Source organism: Erpetoichthys calabaricus, chromosome 18 (assembly GCF_900747795.2).
Source record: "Erpetoichthys calabaricus chromosome 18, fErpCal1.3, whole genome shotgun sequence".
Lineage (NCBI taxonomy): Eukaryota > Metazoa > Chordata > Cladistia > Polypteriformes > Polypteridae > Erpetoichthys > Erpetoichthys calabaricus.
In genome coordinates, this window is record NC_041411.2 from 53,357,845 (window position 1) to 53,371,703 (window position 13,859).

The following is a 13,859-nucleotide window of genomic DNA, read 5'->3' on the forward strand; positions in this document are numbered from 1 at the left end:
TGTTTTTCACGTTTTAGTAATAATTGACAAAATGTAGACATGAAGTGTATAATGTGTGAAGCCTGAAGTCCAAATATCAAATAAACACTTTCACAAAATGTGCAAGTATAACAAAACAAGTGCACTTTTATTCAAGAATATAACTTCAGAAAAAGAACTTGCGTGACAGTGCAACTTTGACCTTCCTTTAATACGACTGCTTTGGTTGTGCAGCGGTAAGAATAGCAAGTATTATCCCACTATATAAAAGGGATGATCAGGTAGATCCAAGTGACTCTAGGCCAGTGAGCTTAACATGCATCAGATGTAAATTAATGAAAGTAATATTATTGTCAATTATGGGAGTTTTACTGAACAGTCAGCATGGGGTCAGATGAGGGAGGTTATGTTCTACTAACATGCCGGAATTCTATGAGGAAGCAACAAAAGAATTCTATCAGTGTTGTGCATATACTATTATTTATGTTTTTTTTCAGAAAGCATTTGATAAAGTCCCATATGAAAGGTTGGGTATCAAATAAATTAAAAAACTGGACAGTTCAGGGTGTAGCATGTAGATGGGTGCACAACTGTCTAAAACACATTAAGTGGTGGATGATTGTGGGAGGATCCTTGTCAGAATCGCTACTATTTTTAATATATATAAATGATTTGAAAAGGAATGTAAATAACAAGCTGGTTAAGTTTGTAGGTGATACCAAGCTAGGAGGATTGGCAGGTAATTTGGAATCTGTTGAATTATTGCAGTGGGATGTGGACAGCATACGGGCATGAGAAAATTTGTGGCAGATGAAATTAAATGGAAGTAACTGCAATGTTTTACACAAATGAAGTAAAAATGTGAGATTTAAATACTGTAAGAGAAACCCAGAGAAATGTAATATGATATAAGCCTGGAGCAGAATTTCTTTTGTATTATCAGTTTTTCTCTTTATATTTGTATAAACTGTTTTGATTTGAATTTTTACTGAAAGACACTTTAACTGTGGAATTATCTGCATACGAGTCAATGAGTCACACTCATTACCTGAACCCCATTAAAAAGCATAAGTTACAGAAGTTTTCAAAACTAGACAAATGGAGCTAAAACTACACAATGGAAGATCTGAAAATTGAAAGTATGCCTTATGAGAAAGATTTAGGAGTCGTAGTGGACTTGTCACTATCGATTTCCAGACAGTTTTCCGAAGCCATTAAGAAAGGCAACAGAATGTTAGGTTGTACAGCACAATGTGTAGAGTACAAGTCCAAGGAGGTGATGCTGAAGCTTTATAATGCCTTATAAAATGAGGCTTCATCTGGAGTACCATGTGCAGTTTTGGTCTCCAGGCTAGGAAAAGCCTAAGAAACTTTTCCCAGCACTAGGAAACGTCCAGAGAAGCATGACTAGAATGATTCCAGGACTACAGGAGATGAGTTATGAGGAAAGATCAAAACAGCTGAGCGTCTTTTTAGGTTAAGCAAAAGAAGATTAAGAAGTGACAAGACTAAAGTGTTCAAAATTATGATTAGTACAGTGTATTAAGACTGAGAAAATGGGGACACAGTTGGAAACTTGTTATGGGTAATAAGCATTAGCAGTTTTTTTTTCACACAGAGAACAGCAGGCACACGGAAAAAGTTACCAAGTAGTGTGGTAGACAGTAGGACTTTAGGACCTTCACAACTTAACTTGATGTTAAATTCTGGTCCGTACTTCTAAAATTTTTATTTTTATACTGTATTGAGGATTTGTTCTGTTCTGTGTATTGTATTGTATTGTATTGTATTGACCCCATTCTTTTGACACCCACTGCACGCCCAACCTACCTGGACAGGGGTCTCTCTTTGAACTGCCTTTCCCAAGGTTTCTTCCATTTTTCCCTACAAGGTTTTTTTTTTTTGGGAGTTTTTCCTTGTCTTCTTAGAGAGTCAAGGCTGGGGGGCTGTCAAGAGGCAGGGCCTGTTAAAGCCCATTGCGGCACTTCTTTTGTGATTTTGGGCTATGCAAAAATAAATTGTATTGTATTGTATGTTATTTTAGAGGATTTAAGTTGATATGACTGGAGAGTTTTGTTGGGCTGAATGGTCTGTTCTCATCTAAATCTAATGTTCTAAAATGCTCTAGTGAGGGGAATTAACTTATCTCTGTCTCATTGGGTGCAAGGTGGACACGAGAAAGAAGCCAGGACTAGCAGGGACAAGATGTTAAGAGTTTTGATGCAAAACAGCAGCTAAAATATTTCAGAAAGTCGATGGGGAGATTTGATCACTTATGTCAGCATTTCTCTGCAAGACTGTCTTGAAAACATGTGTGCTTTAGGTGCTACATTTCAGGAAACACCTAGAAACCAACCTGTTGTAAAATACCACAAATAGTTATACCAGCAACTCCGCAGGTTTTATTGTTAGCCTGGCATTAATCAAATCATAGATGGTGGAAAGCAATATTTTACATGTTTTAACACAAGAGCTAATGTAAGCCATTTCAGAGATGCTTATACTTTGAATGAAATTATTCATTAGCAATGCATTCAAAACCTAAATCTGCAGTCTTGTTGCTGTGTTAGATTGTTTAATTTTAATTTTGCAGCACCTATGTCTCCTGTGCTTATGTACTATAAAGATTATTATTATTGATTGCATTGTAGCCTATCATTTTTCCCACCATTGTTTATGGAAAGTTGGCATCCATGAAAAAGAAGTTTTTGGAGAACAGTTAAAAAAGTTTTTCTATAATTTAGTGAAGGTTTTGAAAACTGACAAATCACCAAAGCAAAATGCAATCAGTTTAAAAGTATTAATTGTTAATAATAACCACATTATGCTAACTAATATTAGAAACATTGTTAAAATTCACTTTCATTGGACTTTAGGTTTTATTTGACTGTGATATTGTTAATTTTGATTATAGTAAACACAATTTCATTTTAAGGCCGAAAATCAATATAGTGCTCATGCTGTTTACTGTTTCATTTTTTAAAATGCTTATTTTGTTAAAATAATACTAATGTATTAAGAGTTATCTTGTGCTGGGCTTGAATCCTAACTCCCAGAGCACAAAATAAACATTAAAGACAATATGATATTTAACCACTATAGCACTAAATGTCTTATTAAAATATAGCAACTGAATGAGTCAAATTCATGGTGATATTTAGAAAGAAAATAGATTACAGTAATACAGGAGTGACACGCTGATATATGCTGGCACTAAGTGTCAATCGATTCATATGTGATTTTGGCAGGCTTGCTTTTGTTATGAGTTCTTTTACAATGTTCCTAACATTACAGTGCTTTTGGGAATTACATTAAGTGCTTGAATTCACCCTTCCCTAAAAGGTCAATGTAACAAAATAATACTTACTTAATAACAGTACATGCTCTTTTCAACAGGTTAAGCATACACCTTCTTTCTACAATTTCATGTGCAAATGCTTAGGGATTGAGAACACTTTTGTGAGCTCACAGTATAAACTCATATCTATAGTTGAATAAAGGGTCCTTTGTTGAACTTTTGATATGTTTGCTTAACATGTTCCAAACATTTCTTGTAGGCAACTAAAGTAAACAACCCGTTTTCAGAATAAAAACACTTATAAAAATACAACGGTAGTTATTTTTTACAAGAATATTCAAGATATAGAGAGTTTTTTTAGCTATTTTATTAAGAAATATTTTAAAACAATATGTAAAAATGTTTCCATTTTAGTAAATTTCAACCAAAGATAAAAAAAAGTTTTAAATATGCTAAATTCAATAGAAGACATTTTAATTTGTTCCACTTGTAAATGTTGTATTCTTTTTTGAGCTAAAGTTTTATTATTATGATACAACATTTCTGTCTCTTAAATTGCAATGCACTTTAGCATGAATGTACTGTATCTATATCTTCAAGAGTAGCAATACCAAGGTGAATAAAGTAGAATAAAATCAAATTTCTAGTAAGTCAAATGTCAGTTCAAAGAAATCAGCAGCCCAATATAAGATTGTGAACAACATAAAAACACCTGGGGTGCAATTTAATTTGTAACTTGCTTATTACTTACTTGATGAAGGATTGAAAGTCTTCAAATACAGCTTCACAGCCTGGCCACTTGCACACACCATGACAGTAAAGAGGATGACTCTGCTGGTAATCTTCATTGCAGGTCCTACACGTGGAACAGAATGCACATATGCTTAATTATGGACAGATTATGTACAGTTGTAGACAGTTTACCTATTTAAACATATTATAGAACATAAACCATCAGAAATATGGTCACACATCAGCATTTTTAAATACAATAGTCTTTTTACAAATGGATACTAAACATCACAATAGCAGGTAACTCTATAAAAGAATATTTCAATTAATAGTTATTTTTTCCAACCCATTCATTTTCTAACTTGGTTTATTCAGTTGCAGGCTGCAGAGAACTGGTGCCTATTCCACAATGTGGGAACAAACACTGTTTGGAATGGTAGCCCTCTCAGTGTTATGGCCAGTCATTTTGAATTGGGAAGTAAACCACAGCTTGACCAACAATTACTAGTAAGGTAAAAGTTTAACCAGTCCTGTGCATTCCAACCAATATATAATGACTTATTTGATCTAATCTTTTTAGCTCGACAAACCAGACTGATGAACTGAATCGTCTCCTCTTGTTTGTCAGACATCTTATATTTTTATTAGACACTTTTGGTTTTAATAGCAATGCTCTCTGCAATGCAGTGACTGAAAACCATATTCTTAAATTAAGCTTATGAGAACAAAAATAATGATAAAAAGCAAATATAACATTATTTGGAATTCCTTTAAAAGTTTTCTGCATGGACTGCAAGAATAGATTTCTTCCTGATTTTTTTTAGTAACATTTTCTATTAACTTAATTATCATTTGCATTCTTTAAAGACAAAAATCAACTAAGTGAATACCTAATAGTTTATCTACTGTATGTAATTGTTTCTGTAAAGCTTAAATGTATCCTATCAGTGAATATTATGCATTTGGTTTTTTTTTGAGGTGCAAGAAAAATGTCACTGCAGAAAAAATATCAATATTACGTACCATTTTATTACCTTTGCTTGTAATGGAAAGCATGCTTTTCAAAAATTTATGCAGATATTAAATGCATCCTTCACACTAGAGTGACTACTGCAGTGCCTCTGTGTTTGGGACATAATGCCATATGGACTGAAACACTAAACAATCTGTAAGACTCTTGGCTGCAAGTGCCTAGGGGACTGGCCTAAATTGATGCCACCTGTGCTGTAGAGCCACCGATACACAGTTCTTTATTAAATAATTCCTTCTTTATTAATATAGTACATGCTGTGCATTTTGATAGTAACATATATTTTCTTGTGTAAAGGAACAATTACACATTTATAACATACAGAATTATTCTGATTATTTTATTTCACTCCAAATTTCTTTGTATAATTTATTAAAAAAATGATTGAGTTTATGTAAATTAACTGTTACTTCCTAGCAAGACGAAAAGTTTATGTATCAAGGTACTTAAAACTGCTAAATTAAAAATTCTTCAACATACAGCAACAACAATAATTTTTTTCTTGTATAGCCCAAAATCACATAAGGAATGCTGCAGTGGGCTTTAACAGGCCCTGTTTTCTGACAGCCCCCCAGCCTTGACTCCCTATGATGACAATAAAAAACTCCCAAAAAGAAAACCCTTGTAGGGCAAAAAATAATGGTGAAAATCTTGGGAAAGACAATACAAAGAGACGCCCTTCATTCCCTTCAGCCTGGATTTAAAAGCTGAGACTGAAGGGGTACCTCTTATATTAACAGGCAGATCATTCCACAACTTCAAGGCCCTTTAACTAAAAGTTTGACCTCCCACTGTTATTTTATTAATCCTTTGAATTATAAGCAGAGTAGCATCTTGAGATCTTAATATGCACTCTGGTTTGTAAGTAATGATAAGTTCAGATAAGTAAGCAGGACCTTGGCCATTTATGGTTTTATAAGTTAAAAGGATTTTGAAATCTGCCCTAAACATACCCAGGAGCCAATATAAGAACTTGAGAATTGGAGTTATGTGTTTGTATTTTCTTTAGTTATGTGTTTGTATGTTCTTGTTCTTGTAATAATTCTTGCATCAGCATTTTGAATTAACTGAAAGCTGTACAGAGTATGATTTGAGCAGCCGGCAAACACCACATTGCAGTAGTCAATCCTATTAGAATTAAATGCATGAATTAATTTCTCAGTATCCTGAATATTAACAAAAAACACTTTAATTTTCCAACATTTGTGCGCTTTAAATTACATGGTAGTGTCAAAGATAACACCTAGATGGCGAGCTGATTCAGAAAATTAACGGTGATTCCAACAAAGTTAACTAATGACAAAATATTGTTATTATTAGCATCATTCCATCCAATAATTAACATTTCTTTTAATCTGTGTTCAAAGACAAGTGGTTCTCATTCATTGATTCCTTTAACTCACTAACACATCTAATTAAGGACAACATTGGAGAAAGGTTAATTGGTCTAAAAGAAATGTATAACTGGGTGGCATCTGCATACAAGTGAAAAATAATGTTATATTTTCTAATAATAGTTCCCAGTGGAAGCATGTAAAGTGAAAATAATATAGGTCCCAGTACTTAACTCTGTGGGACACCATATCTCACTTCTCTGTATAATAATGGGGTACTGTCAGAACATTTCTGCACATACTGGAATTGATTTGATAAATAATAACTAAACCAGGCAAGGACATTGCTTGTAGGCCCAATGTGAGTTTCCAACTTGTGCAGCAACACAGTCTTTTGATGTGCCAAGTTGGCAGAATACAATTGTACAAAGTATAAATTAAAATCTTGTTGTATAAGTGCAAGGAACCCTGTTTTTGGATTTTCAAAACTTCAGCTTTAGCTTGGTTTAATTATTTGCTGAAAACGTCAGTTTTTTTTATGATAAATACAATTAATAAATATTGATTTATCATGTGCAAAGGAAATAGGTGACATTCCTTTAAACTACTGTATATGTCACAATGTGACAAAAAATTATACATGGGATGGAAAATTTGCATATGTAAATACAGCATTCACCTAAAACTCAATTAGTTTAAATAAACTGAAGAATCTTTTTTAGAACACATTTCGGATCAAAGAAAGATGGGCTTTTGTATGAAACAGAATGTAAGGTAAATAATACATAGCCCATCCTTCTAGTAGGCAGCCAGTGATCACTTGCAACACATTTGTTCAAACAGCACAATAACACTATAATCTTCCGGTTATGTGACCACTGATGAGGGCAAAGCAACAAGGATGTTGAATGCCACACTGTCAGGTGGTGTAGCAGAGGCATTTGATGTGGTTATCTGCAGTGTTGGGTAAGCTACTTTCAAAATTCTAACATATTTAATATTGCATATTTCTTTTAAAAAAGTAATAAAATGCTTAAAAATTATGCTTTTATTAAGCAGTGTAATATATTACAAATTATGTTACTTCTATTACTTCACAAATAAGTATGAAATTTTCAAAAATATTTAGAAAGCAATTCATTTAAAATAATACAATACATTTGTGGACACATCTTGAATTGTATGTACACATATTGACAAGCACACAATAGAAATTATATCTGTTTCAAAATAAATACAAGGCAATAAATTAATAAAAGGCATATATTTTTGGTTGTTCGTCTTAAATGAGCACTGCTAAATTCTGTGCCAATTTGAGGATTATTGTTGTTGTTGTTGCTGCTGCTGAATTGTTAAACTTGTTGTAACCTCAAAAGCCAAAACATATTTTTACTACAGTATTGCAATGCAAATCTACTGAATGGGTATACCTAATGTGCATTCTTACATATACAGGGTGAGTCAAAATTATGTTAACACTAATGGTACTGCTATGTCTATAATTATATACAATTATTGTGGACAACTTAAGTGCCACATATGGTACATGTGTTGAACATGATGGCGAACAGGTTGATACATTCCTGTAACTCAAGTTGCACATATGAAGTATGTTTTGTAAATTAAATGTTTCCTCCATTCAAATGTTAGCGTAATTTTGACTCACCCTGTGTATCTGGTGTCACGTTTATTGTGTGTTACATGTATTATACTACTATCAATAAAAAATGAAACATTCAAATAAGAATCGTGTGCTGTGTAAAGATGGAACAAACTTGAATTTTATTTTAACAGCCAAATCTTATAATACTATATAAGTTTGAAAGGATTTAATATTTTAAGTGGTTTAATTTTTTCACATTTTTTAGATTTATTACTGTGATAAAGTAGAGTTAAATATCTTGCAAAATTCCAGCAATTGAACATTTTGAAACATGTCTTCTTTTACAATGAACTGGAAAAATATATCTTCAATCGTTGCCATCTCCGTGCTTACACATGTGGTAATGTTTACGGTTTGATAATTGCTCTATTGCATGGTTATTATATAGTCTGTTTGTCAAAACCCAAAAAAAAAACTTTGAAATCACTTGAGTATAAGCAAAGTACATAAGATACAGCAGATAATTTTATTTTTAATGAATATCTAGCTATCACAAGATTAAAAAAAGATCTTAACAAGTACAGTGGAACCTCGGGTCACGAACGTCTCTGAACACGTACAAATCGGGTTACGACCAAAAAGTTCGCCAAACTTTTACATCTGTTCACGACCACACACTCGGGTGACAAACAAGCCAGTTTCCCTTCCGGTTTGTACGCACTGATGATTTCCGCACGTGTTCAGTCTCTCCCTGTGCATTTGCTGTGAACTCTTTGTGCTCTATTTAGTTTCCCTTCTGGATCATACGCGCCAGTGATTTGCGCACGTGTTAAGTCTCTCCCTGTACTGTATAGGGTGGTCCAGATCTAATTATGCAATTTTCATTACGCTATAACTTATTAAGTTTATTACATAGAACATCACCCGAAAAATCCCGGATTATCGAGAAGTGTGCGAACTGAAGACATAAAGAATCATCTTCGCACCGAACTGGAATCATCCCTTCATAAATCAAAGTCATCCAGACGATCTGGATCTGCATAATTAGATCTGGACCACATCACGCAGAGGGACTTTGTTGTATAGCGGGTCCACAGCTCACATCAAGAGGCCAGTGTTAAATAAATAATCGCCGCGCTAGAGCTGCCACGTCCTCTTCATAAATAGAAGCAAGAGGTGGCTAAAGGGAGGAAAAAGAAAAGAAAGACGAAGGTTGTGGAGTGAGGAAGTAAGCAGGAAGCAGTGTGGAAAGAACCGGTGTGAGCGAGCAAGGAGCTGGAGTGACCAGAAGAAGGATGGCTGGCTGCGTAAGGCCGAGAAGGCAGCGGGGGTCATCAGTTAAAGCTTGCTTTTAAAGAGACGGCTTCCAGCAGTTTTAACCTCATTGTATTTAATGAAGACTTTTTTCTATTGGATTTTAACCTCCACTTCACTTCTGTTTTTATGGGATTATTTATTTATTGAAGGATTCTGAAAGCACTGCACTTTTTTTAATTTGGACTTTGTTTTTGATTTTTGTTTTGTTGATTTTAATAAAAGCACTTGGTACTTTTTGCACCATCGCCTTGCTCCATTGTAATGCCTCACTGTCGTGCACATCGGTAACATTACCGACGGTGACAGGTTTAAGGGCTCCCGGAAGCGAGATTGGAGCATACAGCGAACCCGCATCGTCACAGACTTTACCTCAAAACTATAATCTCCTCTCCATCCAGTTTCTCCTCACTCCCTTCATGCCAGAACTCGACTCATGCAAGGTTAGTTTTCTTGGTTGTTTATGGTTAGTTTTGTATAAGTTAAGGATTTTTCAAATGTTCGTTTTTTTCCCTGTGCCTAAAACTCATTTAAAAAAAGTGTTTGCAGCGAGCGGTTCGTTAAGGCTATAGCGTGAACTCTTGCAATGTTAGTTTTCTCTGTTGAAGTTTCCTCAGTGTTATTCAATGTTTTTACATTTAGTTTACTATTACACTGTGCATTCTATGGTATAATTAACTATTTTTGTGCTTAAAAATCTTTAAAAAAATATATTTACATACAATTCGTATGGTCCGGAACGGATTAATTGTATTTACACACAATTCTATGGGGGAAATTACTTCAGGTCACGACCAAATTGGGTTGCAACCAGAGTTTTGGAACGAATTACGGTCGTGACCCGAGGTTCCACTGTACCAGTTTCAGGTCTGCCATCAACCTCACAAATCACTGAATCAGCCTCACAAATCATTGAAAGGTTCTCCAACACTGAATATGATAAATGATTGTCCAACACATAAGTTATTGATAATTGGACATCCATGGCACTTCTTCACAAAAATAAGTTGAACCTCCCTTGCACTCAAGTATTTACTCAGCATTTACTATAATTATCATTTTTAAGATAAATTAAAGGCAACATGAAGTGTCATGCCAAAGCAAATGATGTATAGTTTAACAGATTGTTAAGCTGTAAACCCCAGTGGTAATGTAGCTGATGGATGCCAGGTACAATATGAGATTACTGTGAAATGGACACAATCTTTAATGAAGGAAATTACAAATCCTGTAGGAGTATGTTTACAACCCTGCCACAGGGGATGCACAAACCAGTGTGTTTGTTCATGCCGGTCCCAAGCCTGGATAAATGGGGAGGGTTATGTCAGGATGGGCATCCGGTTTAAAATTTTGCCAAAAGGTGGGACATGGCTGTGGTGAATACATATTTTAAGAAGAGGGAGGAACATAGGGTTACATGCAAGAGTGGAGGAATATGCACACAGGTAGATTACATCCTATGCAGAAGAGTTGATCTGAAGGAGATTGAAGACTGCAAAGTGGTGGCAGGGGAAAGTGTAGTTAAGCAGCATAGGATGGTGGTCTGTAGGATAATGTTGGAAATCAAGAAGAGGAAGAGAGTGAGGGCAGAGCCAAGGATCAAATGGTGGAAGTTGAAAAAGGAACACTGCAAGGTTTAGTTTAGGGAGGAGGTGAGACAGGCACTGGGTGGCAGTGAAGAGTTACCAGACAGCTGGGAAACTACAGCAGATGTAGTAAGAGTGACAACAAGAAGAGTGCTTGGCATGACATGTGGAAAGAGGAAGGAGGAAAAGGAAATCTGGTGGTGGAAAAAGGAAATACAGGAGAGTGTACAGAGGAAGAGGATGGCAAAGAAGAAGTGGGATAGTCAGAGAGATGCAGAAAGTAGAGAAGAGTACAAGGAGATAAGGCGCAAGGTGAAGAGAAAGGTGGTGAAGGCTAAAGAAAAGGCGTATGATGAGTTGCATGAGAGGTTGGACACTGAGGAGGGAGAAAAGGACCTGTACCGATTGGCTAGACAGAGGGACCGAGCTGGGATGTGCAGCAGGTTAGGGTGATAAAAGATAAAGATGGAAACGTACTCACAAGCGAGAAGAGCAGATGGAAAAAGTACTTTGAGAGGCTGATGAATGAAGAGAACGAGAGAGAGAAGAGGTTAGATGATGTGGAGATAGTGAATCAGGAAGTGCAACGGATTAGCAAGGAGGAAGTAAGGACAGCTATGAAGAGGATGAAAAATGGAAAGGCCATTGGTCCAGATGACATACCTATGGAACATTAGAGGGTCAGCTCAAGTTGGACAGTTGGGAGACAAAGTCAGAGAGGCGAGATTGCGTTGGTTTGGACATGTGCAGAGGAGAGATGCTGGGTATTTTGGAAGAAGGATGCTAAGGATAGAGCTGCCAGGGAAGAGGAAAAGAGGAAGGCCTAAGCGAAGGTTTATTGATGTGGTGAGAGAGGACATGCAGGTGATGGGTGTAACAGAGCAAGATGCAGAGGACAAAAAGATATGGAAGAAGATGATCTGCTGTGGCAACCCCTAACGGGAGCAGCCGAAAGAAGAAGAAGAAGAAGAAGAAGAAGAAGAAAGTAGTAGTATGTTTACATTTTTGAAGGTAATGTTTACTGTTTTAGTTAGAAAGATTTCACACATTAAAAAGAGTGCTACTAATTAAATAATTACATGTCAACATCCATCCATCCATCCATTTTCCAACCCGCTGAATCCGAACACAGGGTCACGGGGGTCTGCTGGAGCCAATCCCAGCCAACACAGGGCACAAGGCAGGAACCAATCCCGGGCAGGGTGCCAACCCACCACAGGACACAAACAAACACACCAAGCACACACTAGGGCCAATTTAGAATCACCAGTCCACCTAACCTGCATGTCTTTGGACTGTGGGAGGAAGTCGGAGCACCCGGGGGAAACCCACGTAGACACGGGGAGAACATGCAAACTCCACACAGAGCGAACCCGGGTCTCCTACCTGCGAGGCAGCAGCACTACCACTGCACCACCGTGCCGCCCTACATGTCAACAGTTAAAATTAAATAAAATTTGAAAATAAACACAGGGTCGTATTCTTTGATTGAAGCATGTTTAAATTTCTTTTCTTGTTACAGGAAAGGAAGCAAAAATTCTAAGAATGGTGTCTGTGAAGGCATTTAAGATTTTACTTGCAGGCGTCACAATGCCTGACATCTGAAACCGACTACCAAATACAAGTCTGCACCACTTTAAATGAAGCCAAAAGAAAACAAAAACATCAGAAGGTAAAGCTTTCTGTGATCTTTGGGAAAAGAAAATGCAAATTCTTATTTAAATATAAACATCCTTAATTTTACTCTATAATAGTAGAACTTCACATTGAGTTTATTTTATGGATACTGATTTCTAGCAATCACTTTCAAATTACACAATAAAGAGAACACGAAGCACAGCCTTTCCATCATTTACTTCTACAATTCCAGAGTGTTATATGAGAAGGAACTGCCTCCTTTAAAAGCTTTGTGCTATAATTAATACACATTTTAGCTGTTAAGCACTTTCTGATGTATACCAACTTATGAACCTTTCCTTGAGAAAGTTAAATTGAAAAAAGCAATACGGCAAATACTATTTTTAGATTTCATTAAGACTACATTGTCAGTGAACATGAATTTTGTCAATATACATTGAAACTCTACAGTATAGTATAGTTTCTGAGATAAAAGAAATATTTCAGCTTTGTTTTCAGGCATTTTTGAACATTTATTACAATAGAAATAGTCTTTCAAATACATATAGATCAAATACAAGAGATATTACAGCGGTTTAAAAAGATAATACACACCTGCATTGGCACAAAAATGTAATAAGATTCTGTTAAATTGTAATGGTATGTTGCTTCTGTAAATTTCTTTACATTAAAAAATTACAAATTAGTTTAAGATTACAGTTGGTTAACAACCTTGTTTTTCAATAGCTCACTTATGTTACTTAAAACGTATTACACTGAGACAAACTGCAGTGATTTGCCCTGATCAAGGTTGCACAGTAATAATAAAAAAAACACTCCCAGCACAATTGGACATATATCGTCACATACAGAAGGCATAACATAGCTCAGGGATCCATCCATCCATCCATTATCCAACCCGCTATATCCTAACTACAGGTTCACGGGGGTCTGCTGGAGCCAATCCCAGCCAACACAGGGCGCAAGGCAGGAAACAAACCCCGGCACAGTGCCTGCCTCCCGCAGTAGCTCAGGGATGATCGCAAGATTCTTGACTCGTCTTCCTATTCATGCTGTCCTATATTTGTTAAAATCTCTAACAAAACAGATACTGTGTGATTTTTGCATGATGGATTTGGTAATTCAGCACACAATGCCAAAATGACATTCAGTAATTCTTGTTGGAGATTGCATCCTGTCTGAGGCGAACATGAATGAAGCGCAGCAGCAGTTGGCAGATTAAGTTTATGGAATAGTCATGTGAATTCCCTTATAATAGTAATGGGTGATTTTAACCATTCAAATCTAATCTTTGAGCTTCTCAGATACAAGCAGCTTGTTAAATGCCCAACTAGGGACGGGCACT

At 35.9% G+C, this 13,859-nt stretch overlaps 1 protein-coding gene across 1 annotated transcript in view; it reads right to left on the reverse strand.

The window, feature by feature from the left end:
- Positions 1-13,859, reverse strand: part of foxp1b (forkhead box P1b) — a 463,598-nt gene that overhangs the window by 279,087 nt on the left and 170,652 nt on the right. Inside the window, exon 5 of the mRNA XM_051921544.1 lies at positions 4,029-4,133. Within this exon, the coding sequence (XP_051777504.1) occupies positions 4,029-4,133 (105 nt within the window). The remainder of the gene's footprint in view (positions 1-4,028; positions 4,134-13,859) is intronic.